At 40.1% G+C, this 18,184-nt stretch overlaps 1 protein-coding gene across 1 annotated transcript in view; it reads right to left on the reverse strand.

The window, feature by feature from the left end:
* Positions 1-614: 614 nt before the first annotated feature.
* LOC144538508 (deoxycytidylate deaminase-like) overlaps positions 615-18,184 on the reverse strand; it is a 28,313-nt gene continuing 10,743 nt past the window's right edge. The window contains exons 3-5 of the mRNA XM_078282745.1: positions 6,652-6,768; positions 2,343-2,439; positions 615-669 (exon numbers count right to left, since the gene is read on the reverse strand). Of these exons, the coding sequence (XP_078138871.1) occupies positions 615-669; positions 2,343-2,439; positions 6,652-6,768 (269 nt within the window). The remainder of the gene's footprint in view (positions 670-2,342; positions 2,440-6,651; positions 6,769-18,184) is intronic.

The raw sequence follows: 18,184 nt of genomic DNA on the forward strand, positions 1-18,184 counted from the left end.
AAGGATTTAAAAATCAATTACAATTTCCCATTTGGGTTAGACGCTTTTATCCAAAGCGACGTACACATGAGATTTTATTACTTTATTAACACAAGCAAGGATCTAGTCAGGAGAGAATAACGAGAGTAAGTGCCATAAAGTTAAGTTCCAGTCCGACAGGACATAGGTGCCAAGAGGCAGTGCATAGAGTGCATAGAGTGCATAGAATGCAGATGCAGATAAAGAATTTTTTTTTTTTTTTTCCAAATATTTTTTTCGCCTTTGGAATTATGGACATAAACAACTTAACAGTTAAGACAGTGTGTTGAGAGTCCTTGTATATTTCTACATTAAAGGGAGATTTCAAAAGGAAAAAAGAAAGAAAAAAAAATCATGAAAGCAGAAAGATATACCCTCTACCACACTGAGCCACGAAGGGGGAAGCATCAAATTAAACTTTCTTGAATATCCAGTTTATCAAAAAAATCAAAAGACGCCAAAGCAGGGTGCGAGACATAGAGAAAGAGAGGTCTCTTTCAATCTCTTCATCCTTCCTCTCCTCCGCTGCCTCCCTTCTTCATTCACTGGCACCCCAAGGTGAGCGGTTTTCATTTTCAGTTGGTCGCGCTGCTCAGCTAGTTAATGGAATTAAAATCAATGACAATCTCAGTCCTCCTGGGCTCGAACTGCCTGTCAACACACACAAAAGAAAAAACACACAATGGACACACATGGACAACAGCACACAGTAAAAACATGATTAAGGAAGAAAGTCACCTTTTCGTTGTCTTTTCAAGTCATACTTTCAAGCCCCCATCCACCCCCAACATTTTTTCACAAGGTCTGGTCAGGTTGAAAAGAGAAAGAAGAAAGAGTGTGTGTGTGTGTGTGTGTGTGAGACAGAGAGAGAAAGAGAGTCAAGTGAATTTACCAAAACCCTAAAGAGTTCACTACATCAACATACATATTTGTCTCCATCGCCTCTCTCTCTTCTCTTTCAATGTCTCTCGCTCCCCATACTCAACATTACCGTACACTTATCCCTCTCTGTGTGACCGGGGTTCCCAGGGCAGATCATTAGTGGTCAGGTTTACTTTTCCAACAATCCCCAAAACACACACACACACACACACAGACACACACACCATCATCACTTCTCTCCGTTGGGAGTGTGTGTTTGCCTGAACCCGTCAGCCTCTCTGACAGATGGATAGTAAGCCGTCTCTCTTCTTCTACTCCATTCATCTCTCTTCCTTTCCATCTTACGTTCTGTCTGTCTGTGTGTGTGCGTATGTGTGTGTGTGTGTGTGTGTGTGTGTGTGTGTGTGTCTGTCTGTCTCTCTCTCCAATTCAAGGAGCTTTAGTAATTTGATAACATGCTTGATAACAGCTGATATCATTTTTTGAAGGCCAATACTGATTGGATGGATTAAAGCTGCCAATAATTGAGATTTGTGTCGATATTCAATATTACCCAATATCCTTCCGAATAGCTGACCCAATTCCTCCATGGAGATCATTAAAGTTTCATCTCATAGCTTTAAATTTGACCATCTTCATGCCATAAAAAAAGAAAAGAGTAAAAAAAAATTGCACATCTCTGAAACAATGCTGTTTCAAAGACTCTTCCATAAAAGTTTGGGGGAAAGACTGAACACCAGTAATTTTGGGGAATTTGTTTTTGGTATGACAATGGTCAAATCTAAAGCTATAAGAACTTAAATGATCCCTGTGTTACGATTGGATCAGCTAGTAGGAAGTAAATTGGGTAATACTGAATATTGGAACAAATAATGGCAGCTTCAGTCTAAAATATCAGCATTGCCCTTCAAAAACCCATATTGGTTAAGTCCTACTAGCAACACTAGCCAGTTAGCTGTTCCAATGCAAAAGTACCAAGTACTTGCTTGTAGACTTTGCTATGTAGTTTTCAGGCTACGCCATAGCAGTAATAGAACCACTAACATAAAATAAAGTGAAAGAAGTAAAATATCACGTTTGCCAATGAAATGCAGACAAAACATAATAAACAAACTGCTGCTGGGGGGGGGGGGGGGGCAGTCGACATAAACAGGCATTGTTGTAGGTTTACCATATCGATGAACTTTGTTTTCTGCTGTATCTTAGACATTGTAAATGTGAAAAAACATGCAAAACAATACGGAAAGTCAAAATAGGCTGTGTGTAATGCATAAAATAAAAAAATGGAATAAGAATCCCTTGTGCTTATGCATGGATATAACTACTCAATGTAGAAGGCTACAGGGACTGGGGGATAACAAATTGATGACATGACAGTGGAAGAGTATCCGAGGGGGGCGTTTTGTGTTTTGTGTGTGTGAGAGAGAAAGCGTGTTACCCACTTATATTCAACGCCTGCCAAGTCGAGTAGCCTTCTGGAAGCAATCGTCTCTGGTTTATCATGGTGCTTGTCAGAAACATAGACCACTTCTTTAATTCCTGGACAGAGAGAGGGAGGGAAGGATGATGAAAGGATGGAGGGGATGGAGAGGCAGGAGAGAAGAAATAGACTATTAGAAGCAGTCTTCTCAAGAGAGTCATGCTACTTACCAGATTAAATAACTCTCATAGTGAAAGAGGTGGATAAATGATGAGAGAAGAGACAATTGTGTTGTTAATAACATGATAACATGCCTTTTAAACAGGCTTGTCGCAGTAGTTTAAAGAGCAGCAAAGGACAATTAAATTAGAAACAATAGAAAACATGCCAAACAATTTCAAGATATGAGGGCAAAGTGTGTATTGGTGTGTACATGCGTGGATATGAGGGCAAGTTTTCAGCAGCAAAGAATAACTAATAAACTTCAAATTAAAAAAAAAGAAAAAAGAAATATCCTTTTACTTTGAAATTCCTTTTTTCAGGCATTGGCCCGATTGGGGCCGTCTAGATCTGCAACTTCCCACAATTTCTGGGTAAATCAGACCAACTACGTTGGGCCAACAGATATTCAACATTTTCCTTGAACTGGTAAAGAGAAAAAGAAATGAAGAGATCAACAGTTTAACAGCAATCCTCTACCAGTGAATAATGTCATAGGTAGACCATCATTAGGGGGTTGATATTGTCCTTTTATGAAAAATATGATCTGGTCCAGTCAGTGTGGTCCACCACTGATATGAATATGATACAGTTTGATTGATTACATATTTATTGTAGAATTGATCAATACTATACCGGTTGTGTATGGGGAGTCCTTAACCTAAACTGATTCTAATCAGACTGTTTTTTTTTAAATTATTTTTTGGCATTTTTGCCTTTAGTAGATCTACAGTGGAGAGAAACAGGTAAGATTATTGTATTGTATTGTATTCTTAGCAAACTGAGCTACCAGGACGCCGCTTTCATGAGACATTTTGATCAGATTCCACACATAGTATAGTATGCATGAATATGTTTGTAGTAGTAGTAAATTTGAAGATGGTGAATATTAACGCAAAATATCGTCCATCTTCAATCCAAAAATATCAGGTCTCTCTTCCTGTCTATATTTCTGGGTATCGTTTGAAATTTTTTTGAGGCAATCAACTTTATTGTAGGGACTAGTTTGCAAAGTGGGACAATCATTGTAGCTGTGAGTAAGAGCAGTATACGGGGGGGCTTTTATTTTGTGTGTGAGATATCGGGGAAAGATCTTAGCCAGTACAAAGACATGCAGAAACCCCCCCCCCCCTACTTAATTTTGTTACATTGTTATGAATAAATTGCAGGGAGAGAGACAAGGCCCACACACACCATCCTGGTAAGTCAAATATGAGCAGTTGTTTACTGATGATGTCAGGCCTGTTGGAGGTGTAGCTTGCGTAGCATTCTATGGCTCTGACTCGTCACGCTAGGCTAGGCAATGAAGCTAGGAAAATCTACTACTAGAAAAGTGTGCTTAAAATCAGTGAAAGCTCTGTTTTAGGTAGTGTTAGCTAGTTTGCTACAGAGACAGTCACCTGCACCAAGTCATTTCAGTGCTGTGCAAGTTTGTGTTACTCTGTAATGATTTGTCACGGTTAGAGACTGGCGGCACCAGAACAATATGTAAGTACCAACCTGATTTGGTCAGTGTCAAATAACTACCAACCTTCGGTACCCAGCTCTACACACACACTCATATACTCCAGGGTTTCCGTTGGACAGTTTTTGTTGCTGGCCACCACAGCTGGTAAGATTTCAGGATTCCGGACAAGGAGAACATTTACTGGACACATGTTTTCAATAGGCTAGAATAAATTTAAACAGTAATAAACAATACAAACCAAATGCAATGATCTGACAAATGCATTTTATTAACAGTCGAGTCAACAGAAAGGAAACTTGCGGATCTATTGGCTGACAGGCAGCGATCTGGTGGAAGAGTCTTGCTGCCTTCATGTGGCATGTGTCTCGTAAAGTCGTACTAAGCTTGGGAATATCGTGATATTTCCCGCAATAACCTGATTCAGTAAAAAAGCCAGAGCAGACCTGGGATTTATTCCGTGTAAAACAGCCTAAAGCTGGACAAAAGCAGCTGCAAAAGCATCCGACAGTTGCATAAACATTCCATCAGCTGTCCTTGAGAGTTACTTTGTAATCTACTGACCCGCCTCACAACCCAGGAGAAAAGCCCGACCTGCCCCAAGCTGGAGAAATGCATGTGCAAATTCCATAGTAACCATGGTAATGGTTACTAATGGGCCATCTGTGCCAGCAACAAGTTTTATAGGTCACGCGATATCATTTAATTAGGCTATTGATTGATTGATTTGTCATATTTTCCGCCAGTCATTTTGACCGATGATATTTTTATTTGTTGGGCAACTGCATGTTTTACCAGCCAAAAGCCGGCATACACCGGCTAACCATGATATACCCTCAAACTGAAACTTTCAAACACACACGCAACACTACTCCATGTCCAGATATCAACACACACAAACTCAGACATACACCCAGTACCACTAGTGCACACACTTACAAACTTCCCTTACCTCCCGCTTGCTCTAATTAAAGGCCTATTTCACTGCTGTGAATATGATGATTTATTAAAACTAGGTCACCCATGTAGTAGAAATGTGCAATTATTTTTGAAATTGGAGCCCTATGACCAGAGACAACTGAGAAAACGGCTGTAGATTCCCCATATCGCTCTTAAGGGGGAATCCTACAACAACCAGAATGCATTGCGCACGTCACTGACTCTGACGGTGTGTTCACGGCTAGCACCAAAGACAAAGTTAGCAGAGACAAAGCAGCATTATATCTCTTTACTGAGGCTTATTTTCACTTACAAAACGTTTTTCCTCATCGAGTCTGGATAAATCGCACCTGTTTTCAAAGGATCATAAAACAAACCAGCGTGCTGGAGTCAGTTACGTTATGTGGATCAACTTACCGAGTGCTGAACGGTGTGGATATAATATTCTATCAGAAAACAAAGTCAGGTTCACCAAAGCACCGTGAAGTTTGTTGCAGCGAGGAGTTTTCTGTCTGTCCCCCTGACGATCATCACCGGGCGTTCACAGGTGTTCAGCCTCCCCTGGCTCTCTCAGGCGCGTCTCTCTCGGCTGACGCTGTTACAGCTCCCGTGGTCGCCCTCTCCTCCACACTCTGTTTTGTCTGATTCCACAGCACTATATTCGGCCTCATAAGTTGTAATAGTGGCGCCACATCTCTGCTCCGTCATTATATTGTAAAGCTAGTTGTTTTTTTGTGTTAGATTCAGCTCTTCTGGATGAATCACGGAGAAACTTAGCAGCTTAGCTTAGCTGCGGCTGAAACGTCGCTCCGGTCCGGTGGTCGCTTCCTCTTCCAGACTCTGTTGTGTCTGATTCAACAGCGCGATATACTGATATACTGATATTTTAAAGTATTTAGTAGTATGATATTTTAGTGTCTGCTTTTCCCTATCGCTAGCGTAGCATGGGACGGGAGTGTTTTGGGAGACCCACATTTTACCGTCCTTGAAGGCACCACTACAGAAAATGCGGAAACGTAGTTTGTAGTCTAAGGCCGATCTCCAAACTTTTGCCGGCAAATGAGCGGGGAGCTCTGGGTGCAGGCAACATGGAGGGAAGTTAAACATTGTTCATTTGCATATACTACCCATATTGTAATGATACAATGCTGGTTGAAAATCGGCGAAGTTTCCCTTTAACACACACTGTGCATGTACAAGCTCAAACAAAAACACACCAGCTACCTTCTGTAGTGCACAGTAGCACGGTACATACATACACACCCATCAACTCAACTGCTCAGCAGGATAGCACACTCAAACACACACACACACACACACACACACACACACACACACACACACACACACACGCTCACCTCTGCTGCACAGTGGGGAGCAGGTTACCTCTCCAGGTTCCTGCTTGGATATAGAAACATCTTTCTCTCTCACACACACACACAGGTTTCATGCAGCAGGGTAGCGTTTAGTAGTAAAGTCACCTCGAGTCAAAGCAAGGATGGTGCATGACTGAAGCACAATAACATGTTGCTCAGTGGATTTCTGCACGTTTCTCAGAGGAAACACACTTTCGAAATCAGTTTTTCCCCACCTGAGGCAGACACAAAATATCGGCTATCAGCAGCTTCAATCCAAAATTCAAAAACCCTTATCAGTCAACCTCAGATACAATTGACCCGAGAGAGTGTGTGCGTGTGTGAAATCCCACCTGCTTGGATGAGGAGCTTGGCACACTCGTTGCAGGGGAACAGAGACACGTAGATGGTGCAGCCCTTCACATCAGCGCTGTTCTTATTCATAATGGCATTCAGCTCGGCATGGCTCACTATGGAAGCAGAGGGAGGAAATGGTCCCGAGTCAATACAATGCGTTTCTTTCAACAAAATCATTGCAATCCACAACACCTGTGCATGTGGAAATGTTCCCATCCAACATCCTTTCTTTATGCTCCGGCATTTGTATGTGACCTGTATCTTTGCCATTGCTGAATAGCGAACATGGGAATGTGTGTGTAAGAGTGTGTGTGTGTGTGTGTGTGTGTGTGTACACCAAGAGCCGGGCAATTTGTGCATTTACTTTAGCTAAGAGCACAGAGGTTTAGTCTAATTCAGTAAGAAATTTATGCAAATCAAGTTGGTGGTGCAAATAAGCACTCGAAAAGAGCAATGCGCAAGCAAATAGTCTCCTTCATCCCCAATTGCAAGTGCAAAATTCTTCAGCTGTAAGACAAATCCACCAAAGCCCTAAAGCTCTGGTGGATTTGTCTTTGTAATTGCAGTGGGTTTTTTTTTTCCAAGGATATATTTATTGGCATTTTATTTTACACTGAATTAAGCAACATAATACAACAAACAAAAAGTATGAAAAAAGAATATACGTATATATATATATATATATATATTTATATACATAGATATATACCCTCTCCTGTGTTTCCTGTCTTGCTTGTGACCATGCTGGATCTTAATGAGATATGAGATACATATAATTTATATATGCATACCATAATTTCTGACACTTTTCCACTCACAGGAGATGCCCCTAGGTTTCTATTGCAGTAGAGTGGGAGGGGGCTTCCCGGTGTTACTGCTACAACAGAGTTGAAGCAGTTAAATGAAAAGCACAGAAAATGGAGTCCCTTGCTCGTAGATTCTTATTCAATGTAAATATTTCTAATATTTTAATATTGTTGGTGACCCATGTTTACACAACTATACTGTATTTTGTTACGCTGTCATAATGTAAACTAATTCAACTTCCACTGGATTGCTACAGGCTTTACCAACCCCAACAGATCTCTCTTTTGGTACCCAACTGCCATTTTAAACTCCATCACATGTTGGTTAAACCGGGAGCATTAGTAAAATGAGGGAAAAGCTTCAAGGTTGGAACCACAAGGTGTTTAATGTTGCATCTTGGGATATCAGAATGAAATGCCTGGAGCCAATTAGGCTACACGGTCTTGTGGAAGTGTGTGCCTCTGTGCTGCTAAAGCTAAAATTTAGAGGTAAATTAACATATGTATGCTTGTGTATGGCCAAATAGTTATTCTTTAATTGGCAAAAAATGCCAATGTGCCAAACTGACCATCTGTAACGGCTCAATAGGGAACACCTGACCCATTTGCTCACTCACAGCCCTTTACCTCTGGTAACCCTTTTTTCAAACTCTTGGACACACGTAGCTTCAGTAACATTTGCTTTCACCAAACATGTAGGTTTCCACAGACAGACATGTTTGTATTTCTTCACATTTGAGGACCTTCCATTACTTGCCTACTCCATTATTGCCTATTTGCCCAAACCTTAACCATAATCATGAATGAATCTAATGAATCTAAATCCAGTGGTTTTCAATCATCTGCCATCATGGCCCAAGAGTCTTTAGGTTTTCATTCCAGCCAATCACAGCACCTCATTACAGTGATTAAAGCTGGGAGGTTGCTTGTAGGCCAAGCATTTCATTGCCATCTGACAACTGCTTCATGCTGTACTTCATACTGTGCATATGACAGATGAACTTTGATTTGATAACACACCTTCAACCAGAGAGGAGGTAATTAACAATAGGTGCAATTTCAGCTGCTGTAGTGTTTGGTTGGAATGAAAACCTGCAGAAAATCCTAAATTCTTAAATACTTGCTTGTTGTACAGGGTTAAAGGATGAAGACAGCGCTGAATTTGCTCAGGCCCAATAACAAGGACCTAGGGTTTTGTCTGAATTAAGCTGAAGGTAGTTTTGGGACATCAAATCCTTGACATCAGCTAGACAGTCGTGTAAATACTGCCAACAATTAAGCCAACTGAGATAATTTGGCTTAATAGATATATAGATTAGTATTGTTATCAACATAGCAGTATAAACAAAACAGTATAGACCCAAGAATTGAGCCTTGAGGCACTCCACACATAATGAAGCACAGGGAAACAATCAGCAATGGAGACTGAAAATGTTCTGTTTGACAGGTAAGATGAGAAGCAATGCAGGTCAGACCCTGAGATATCAAACTAATTCTTCCAATGTAGTGGGCATAATATCTGGACAAGAAGATAGGCTGATGGTATCTATGAAGTCCTGCAGTGAGATTAGTGAAGAGTGGGAGACACAGGGTTAAATTATTGTGAGAATAACAGATAGCACTGGAAAAAGCAGGGCAGGGTTCACAAGGTGATCGACAGAACTGAATACGTTGTGCTTTTTTGTAGTAATAAGGTAGAACAATATGTGGCTCTTGCATCTTAAATCCAATTGTAGGGGGTTACATATGTCTTTCATCTGCAGCTAATGAACATGAAGGTGGGTGGATTTCCACCTTTCCTCAGTTCTTCTACTATCCCCTTTAAGGCTGCAGATGTTATCAATCAAGGGACATGAACTAGCTCCCGCAGAGGTTCATGGTTTTAAAGGTGGAACTGCAGAGATAGCATGCAGGTGACTGGCTGAGAACCGCTTTTATTTCTGTAACAGCCTAGCTAAATGTTAATTTATGGAAGGTCCATGTGGGTTAAGGTTTTGGATTAAAATGAAAATCCCACTTGCCAACTGAGCTTAATTTCCAGGCCTGTGTATGGATGTGAAGCAGAACACTGCTGAAAAAAAGCATTTGTGTTCAGTAAACTAAATTTTGCAGTTTCACTTTTTCTAACTATGGTAATCATCATCATGTATCAAACTATGCACAAACACAAAGTAACTGAAACCAGCTTTCCAAATGTCAGAGAACTCAGTAGGAGCAGTTGATGTTCAAGTTTAGCAGAATATTCCTTTAAAATGATATCTCATGAATCATTACATTCATGCTTGTGAAAGACAAATTGATGGTAATTACACAAGTTTATTACTGTCCAAGAACTCAAGAGGAGCAGCTGTTAGCCAACTAATTTAAGTTTTGCTAAATAACTCTAACACGCCAGTTTTGGTTGTAATAGACTATACCCACAACTGTGGAACAGCTGAACAAATAATGAACAAATAATGGTTAGCTTCACAAACTCACAGTTATTAAATAAGCCAGGCATAGCTGTGAAAGAATCTACACTCATGCATACACAGGCTAGAAAACTTTCTAAATGTCTAAGAACTAGAAAAGGAACAGCTGTTGTTCCCAAAATCAATTGAGTTTTGTGGGATATTCCTTTTAAGTTATGCCAGTCATTATTGTAAGCCTAATTGACGCCAGCCAACCCTCTCAAACTGTAAGAACCTGATAATTAAAAAAAATAAAAAAATAAAAAACAGAAGAGTGCCTCTGGTGTATTTGATTAGTCTGATTTACACATGCACGCACACACACACACACACACACACAAACTACACTATGTACTTGGAGAAGATGATAAAACTGCAACTCTTTCAGCTAAATTTGTAACTGCTTGCCACATGACTAGAGAAATAAGTTAAATCAAAAAAAGATAGCTATTATATTGTAATTTGTCACATACCCTATCTTTAATTAATATTATTTAGTCTCTTATATGTATGTATACAATATGTGTATGTACAGTATGTTTATGTGTATATGGACATGTGTATGTACAGACTGATGCTTTTAGTTCAAAATTGTTTATATTTGTGTGAAGGTATTATAATAATTAATGATTGTATGTGCAGTAGTGTAAAAGTAACTATGGAACGTGGATTGTTGTTGTAGTTATTCACCAATATTCAGTGTAAAAACACTCTTTTTTGTTGTATAATTTATGCTTCATCTTGTCTTACATTTTGTTGTATTTGTTGTTTTGTTCTTGTATGCTTTGGCAATATATACACATGTATGTCATGCCAATAAAGCTCATTGAATTGATAAACTGATTGATAAAGAGACAGAGAGAGAGAGAGAGAGAGAGAGAGAGAGAGAGAGAGAGAGAGAGAGAGAGATTTGGGGCTTCTTATTAAAAGACAATGGTTATGTTCGGAACCGCATACTAACGTACTGCCTACTAAATACTCAATGAGTATGTACTGCATACTGCCTACTAAATGATTGAAATTATGAAATTAAGTATGCCATTACCAGTAGACTGTTCACACTGAAGTATACAGCCAAGTGTCCCAGAATGCATTTCGCACCAGCTGGCAGCGATACCGGGGATTTTAAAGCAGGCTAAAAGCTGTTGTAATTTTGGCTCTACGACTGTTAATATGTCACTTTATTAAGTTTTAATATTTTTTCAGGTAAGAAAGTAACCATGTAGATTCCCAATATGTGGTCAGTTTATCCAAATAACGCCTGTTTGTAAATCTGCTGCAACGTTTATGGAGATTTGGGACCAGGACCGTCTGCCTCGCAGTCTGAAGAGACTTTTTGAAGAGTCGTTTTGGGGCGGTTGAGTATGTCCAGTAAGCTCACGCCGCATACTCAGAAATTCTTGCTAATCTAGTATACATCCGGGCATTTCTCGCGTACACAAAATTCACATACTATGCAGTTGGTACACACTACATACTCAATTTCACGCCATACTTAGTAAGAATAGTAAGTTAGTATGCGGTTCCGAACACGTGTAGACTAGTTCATTATTTATCCTCTATCTCCCTCTACAGGTCTTAATGTGCTACTGCCTTTGAGAGATTGAGCAGAACTGAAAGCAGCTAAATATGGACAACCTAGGAAATATGGCCCTAGCTGCACATAGAACTATCTAAAAATGATTATATTGCATGCTGATATTCTCATAAATAAATTCTTTAAAAATAAATAAATCATGGAATCATGTGCATGCCGCACAAAAAATTGCTGTACAAATATTGTTATTATTATTACTAGTAGTAGTGGTTGTAGCAGTAGTAGTAGTAGTTGTAGTAGTAGTAGAGGTACAACATAAGGAAAGAATGGTATTGTTTGACAAACATAACTGACTCATACTTTGAGTTGTATTCATTTAACTTCACAGTAAAATATTGAACAGTTTCGTACAGTATATTTTTCATATTGTTATAATGTTATGTTTATACTAGGGGTGTCACGATTTCGATTCTAAATTGAAAATCGATCGAATTGAGCGTTCGATTTCGACCTTCGAAATCACAAGCAGGTTCACGATTCTCCCAGTATTTTTTTTTCTCTCCACCCCTGCCTACTTGCACGTGTCTGAAGAAAAAAAACAACATTTCAATGACGACACACCGTAGCTGCTAGAGAGCGCCCGTTCTATATTTCACTATAGTGCCCAAGAGCGCCCGTCATTTTTAAATCGTTTAAAATGTACCAAAAACTGAAAATCAAGTTATCAGCTTTGTTTTATATATACTTCAAGTTGTGACTAAGCGTCACGCTTTTAAAACCTTCTGGAAGCTGTCAGATTGTGCTGTGAGACAGAACCTGACCCGCCGTATGTAGTGGAAAGTTACGAAGACATTGTGAGTTGAAGTCTTTTGATCGAAATCGCTTGTTCTTGCTCGATAAAACAAGACACAAGATCACCTTCACTAAACAGCGGGAGCTACCTGCTCTCACTGCCGGAGACGGGCGCTGTTTTCCGGGAGGCAGTGCGCCGAAGAGTCGGTAGGAGGACTGGCCAGGTCGCCGTGACATAAGACCAATGATCTGTTGATCTTTACAAATCAAGACTCGATAGTCTAACAATGGCATAGCCGTCAGTGCTGAAAAAAAAAAATGTTTAAATTGAAAATCGAATCGAATCGTGACCTTAAAATCGAAAGTCAAATCGAATCGTGGATTTGGAGAATCGTGACACCCCTAGTTTATACATACTTGTATTTCCATATATTTATAGCACATTTTTCATATTTAGATTTACATTTGTTGAACGTTTCAGCAGCTTATGTTTATATACTGTATATATACACAATATATATTAGTCTATATTCTATTTTTGTGCTATATTCTGTTTTTTCTTTAGTATATCCTATCACTTTTGCTGCTACAATGGCAGAGTTGGGAGAGTTGGAATTCTGATACAGTCATTGGTACAGTCATTTACTTAAAGACTGGGAGAAGTAGGGCCCTATAATGTCCACAATGCAGTTAATCTTGTGTAGTCACACCTCTGTCTTGTGTGTGTTTGAAAACACTCCCCGGAAACTGCACCTCTGGTTTGTTTTTCTGCGCGGGTAGAAACAAGTTTCCTTTGTTAGTGTAGCTACGCTATGATAAAAATTGATGAAAACTTCGACTTAAGACTACCTTCAGTTTTGTCAGAAGTATGCTCTTGACATCAAATTGAGTTGATGAGGCCTTTATGGCTTCTTAGCTTGAAGACAACAGGGAAAAGCAGGGATGTAATGGTGTGCTTACCAACAGGCTGAAGTAGGACAATACACAGGTGAGCACCAGCGCCATGCTCTGCACTAGCGCAATGTTATTGGTTTGAAGTATGACGACAGCCCACAGCGTCTCCACCCTTTTCTAACCAACTGTTCTGCTTGAATTTCTGGTGTGGTGAGGTGTGGCTACGCGAGATTATGATGCGGTAAACACTGACTGAATTGCAGAATTTATGTTTAACAACTAAATTCTAACATAAACGTGGAATCCTGTGGAAATGTAAAATTTTGGCCAAACTGCTTCAAAGGTAGTTTATTTTCCATCACTGTGCAAACAGAAACTTGTGTGGCAACACTAGGCCTACATAATGACTCAAGTGTACTGACGTGCATATAGATGAGTCTGCATGCATACAGATGAACAGAGGAGAGGAAAATGACAAAGCAAAGAAACAAAATGACTCCAGCAAGAAAGTTGAGGAACGCAGCACTTACTCCAAAATTTTGTGTACAGCAATTCCCAAATGATTTCTATGAACTGTTCTGCAGATTTTGTTAACACACTGTTGACTGGAAACGCGAAGACACTTGACGAACTTAACGATCAAAGATCAAAGATCCACCTGAAGAATAACATTGTGCAGAGACCGTCATTCCATTAAAGGAAATGAAAAACAGTGTCCTTTCCTCTTTAAGTACTGCAAACAACCTGCCAGCAACCGGCAAAAATGGACAATCGGAGGAGATTCTGCGATCTCCACGAACACCGCGCTGTTACCGCATTTACCATAAAATGCTGTGAGAGAGAACGGTCTTGCCGTGAACACAGCGAACACCGGGCACACTGCAGAAACCATACATTTGCCTAAAATGTGCTATGCCTAGGCCTCACTTGAACTGACCCCGTATTAGTCTCACTCCTCCCTAAGGCCCTTGGTTTGGTATGGGCGGGAGTCCCGTCCCTTCAGGTCACTAACCCAACCTTAGCTCCTGTAGGTCTAGAAGCCAGGAAGGGATATTCCCTGAGTTCCCCCAAGAGAGAAGGTTAGTAGTTTTTTCTTTTTACTAGATTTATGACCTAACTGTAACTAGCGTTTGTTTTAGCCAGCCAAGTTTAAACAGGCCTCCCTGGCGAGAGCTATGAATCACCCATTAGCTGTCAGCAGGCAAGTCCTGGGTTGTCTTTCAGAGCTCTTATTAAAGCAAATACACTACAAAAATCTCACACTCTCCCGTTATTGAGACACTAAAGAATTTCCCATTTTCCGGTTGAGTCTAAAGTCCCTTTCACACACGCAGCCTGTTCCGTCAATGTGACGGCATGCTGTCATGTGTGAACAGCAGCCAGTGTGGAAATACCAGTATATCAGTTCTGCCAATTTCCCAGCTCAAGATGTTGTAACTTACTAGGCTACTAGTAATGTTCCATATCGACTGTATGTGTGAATGATACCAGAACATTGATGGCACAAGCACTGTCCGTGTATTTTTGGTCATTCTATTTTCTTTTCACAAACAGAAATTAAAAAATGAAAAACGAATGGTGATTTGATTTTCATTTAAAAATCCACAACTAAAAAACGGAAATAGAAGGTAGTCTATTTTTCATTTTCCTGGTCAGAAACGGCAGAATCAACATTTATAAAGGACTTGATTTTCCTTTTCTTCTTTGTAAAACAGACAATAAAAAAGAATAAATAAAGAAAACAATCAGTAAGCCCGTTTTGGGTCTGAGAGAAGCCGCTGCTGTGCGTCTTTCAGCAGAGAGAGAGAGAGAGAGAGAGAGAGAGAGAGAGAGAGAGAGAGAGAGGGAGCAGGAGGGTCCGTGTATTTTTTGGTCATTCCATTTTCTTCTCAGAAACAGAAATTAAAAAATGAAAAACGAATGGTGATTTGATTTTCATTTCAAAATCCACAAATGAAAAACAGAAATAGGCTACTAGGCATTTTTCGTTTTCCTGGTCAGAAACAGGACATGAAGGACATGATTTTCCCTTTATCCTTTGTAAAACAGAAAATAAAACAGTAAGAAAACAAAAACGGCCCGGAAAAAGACCCTTTCGGGACTGTGCGTCTTTCAGCACCATCGGCTGGGAGAGCGGAAAGGAGAGAGACAGAGAGGGAGCAAAAATTGCTGTACAAATATTGTTATTATCATTACTAGTAGTAGTGGTTGTAGCAGTAGTAGTAGTAGTTGTAGTAGTAGTAGAGGTACAACATAAGGAAAGAATGGTATTGTTTGACAAACATAACTGACTCATACTTTGAGTTGTATTCATTTAACTTCACAGTAAAATATTGAACAGTTTCGTACAGTATATTTTTCATATTGTTATAATGTTATGTTTATACTAGGGGTGTCACGATTTCGATTCTAAATTGAAAATCGATCGAATTGAGCGTTCGATTTCGACCTTCGAAATCACAAGCAGGTTCACGATTCTCCCAGTATTTTTTTTTCTCTCCACCCCTGCCTACTTGCACGTGTCTGAAGAAAAAAAACAACATTTCAATGACGACACACCGTAGCTGCTAGAGAGCGCCCGTTCTATATTTCACTATAGTGCCCAAGAGCGCCCGTCATTTTTAAATCGTTTAAAATGTACCAAAAACTGAAAATCAAGTTATCAGCTTTGTTTTATATATACTTCAAGTTGTGACTAAGCGTCACGCTTTTAAAACCTTCTGGAAGCTGTCAGATTGTGCTGTGAGACAGAACCTGACCCGCCGTATGTAGTGGAAAGTTACGAAGACATTGTGAGTTGAAGTCTTTTGATCGAAATCGCTTGTTCTTGCTCGATAAAACAAGACACAAGATCACCTTCACTAAACAGCGGGAGCTACCTGCTCTCACTGCCGGAGACGGGCGCTGTTTTCCGGGAGGCAGTGCGCCGAAGAGTCGGTAGGAGGACTGGCCAGGTCGCCGTGACATAAGACCAATGATCTGTTGATCTTTACAAATCAAGACTCGATAGTCTAACAATGGCATAGCCGTCAGTGCTGAAAAAAAAAAATGTTTAAATTGAAAATCGAATCGAATCGTGACCTTAAAATCGAAAGTCAAATCGAATCGTGGATTTGGAGAATCGTGACACCCCTAGTTTATACATACTTGTATTTCCATATATTTATAGCACATTTTTCATATTTAGATTTACATTTGTTGAACGTTTCAGCAGCTTATGTTTATATACTGTATATATACACAATATATATTAGTCTATATTCTATTTTTGTGCTATATTCTGTTTTTTCTTTAGTATATCCTATCACTTTTGCTGCTACAATGGCAGAGTTGGGAGAGTTGGAATTCTGATACAGTCATTGGTACAGTCATTTACTTAAAGACTGGGAGAAGTAGGGCCCTATAATGTCCACAATGCAGTTAATCTTGTGTAGTCACACCTCTGTCTTGTGTGTGTTTGAAAACACTCCCCGGAAACTGCACCTCTGGTTTGTTTTTCTGCGCGGGTAGAAACAAGTTTCCTTTGTTAGTGTAGCTACGCTATGATAAAAATTGATGAAAACTTCGACTTAAGACTACCTTCAGTTTTGTCAGAAGTATGCTCTTGACATCAAATTGAGTTGATGAGGCCTTTATGGCTTCTTAGCTTGAAGACAACAGGGAAAAGCAGGGATGTAATGGTGTGCTTACCAACAGGCTGAAGTAGGACAATACACAGGTGAGCACCAGCGCCATGCTCTGCACTAGCGCAATGTTATTGGTTTGAAGTATGACGACAGCCCACAGCGTCTCCACCCTTTTCTAACCAACTGTTCTGCTTGAATTTCTGGTGTGGTGAGGTGTGGCTACGCGAGATTATGATGCGGTAAACACTGACTGAATTGCAGAATTTATGTTTAACAACTAAATTCTAACATAAACGTGGAATCCTGTGGAAATGTAAAATTTTGGCCAAACTGCTTCAAAGGTAGTTTATTTTCCATCACTGTGCAAACAGAAACTTGTGTGGCAACACTAGGCCTACATAATGACTCAAGTGTACTGACGTGCATATAGATGAGTCTGCATGCATACAGATGAACAGAGGAGAGGAAAATGACAAAGCAAAGAAACAAAATGACTCCAGCAAGAAAGTTGAGGAACGCAGCACTTACTCCAAAATTTTGTGTACAGCAATTCCCAAATGATTTCTATGAACTGTTCTGCAGATTTTGTTAACACACTGTTGACTGGAAACGCGAAGACACTTGACGAACTTAACGATCAAAGATCAAAGATCCACCTGAAGAATAACATTGTGCAGAGACCGTCATTCCATTAAAGGAAATGAAAAACAGTGTCCTTTCCTCTTTAAGTACTGCAAACAACCTGCCAGCAACCGGCAAAAATGGACAATCGGAGGAGATTCTGCGATCTCCACGAACACCGCGCTGTTACCGCATTTACCATAAAATGCTGTGAGAGAGAACGGTCTTGCCGTGAACACAGCGAACACCGGGCACACTGCAGAAACCATACATTTGCCTAAAATGTGCTATGCCTAGGCCTCACTTGAACTGACCCCGTATTAGTCTCACTCCTCCCTAAGGCCCTTGGTTTGGTATGGGCGGGAGTCCCGTCCCTTCAGGTCACTAACCCAACCTTAGCTCCTGTAGGTCTAGAAGCCAGGAAGGGATATTCCCTGAGTTCCCCCAAGAGAGAAGGTTAGTAGTTTTTTCTTTTTACTAGATTTATGACCTAACTGTAACTAGCGTTTGTTTTAGCCAGCCAAGTTTAAACAGGCCTCCCTGGCGAGAGCTATGAATCACCCATTAGCTGTCAGCAGGCAAGTCCTGGGTTGTCTTTCAGAGCTCTTATTAAAGCAAATACACTACAAAAATCTCACACTCTCCCGTTATTGAGACACTAAAGAATTTCCCATTTTCCGGTTGAGTCTAAAGTCCCTTTCACACACGCAGCCTGTTCCGTCAATGTGACGGCATGCTGTCATGTGTGAACAGCAGCCAGTGTGGAAATACCAGTATATCAGTTCTGCCAATTTCCCAGCTCA

This window comes from Centroberyx gerrardi, chromosome 3, assembly GCF_048128805.1.
Source record: "Centroberyx gerrardi isolate f3 chromosome 3, fCenGer3.hap1.cur.20231027, whole genome shotgun sequence".
Classification (NCBI taxonomy): domain Eukaryota; kingdom Metazoa; phylum Chordata; class Actinopteri; order Beryciformes; family Berycidae; genus Centroberyx; species Centroberyx gerrardi.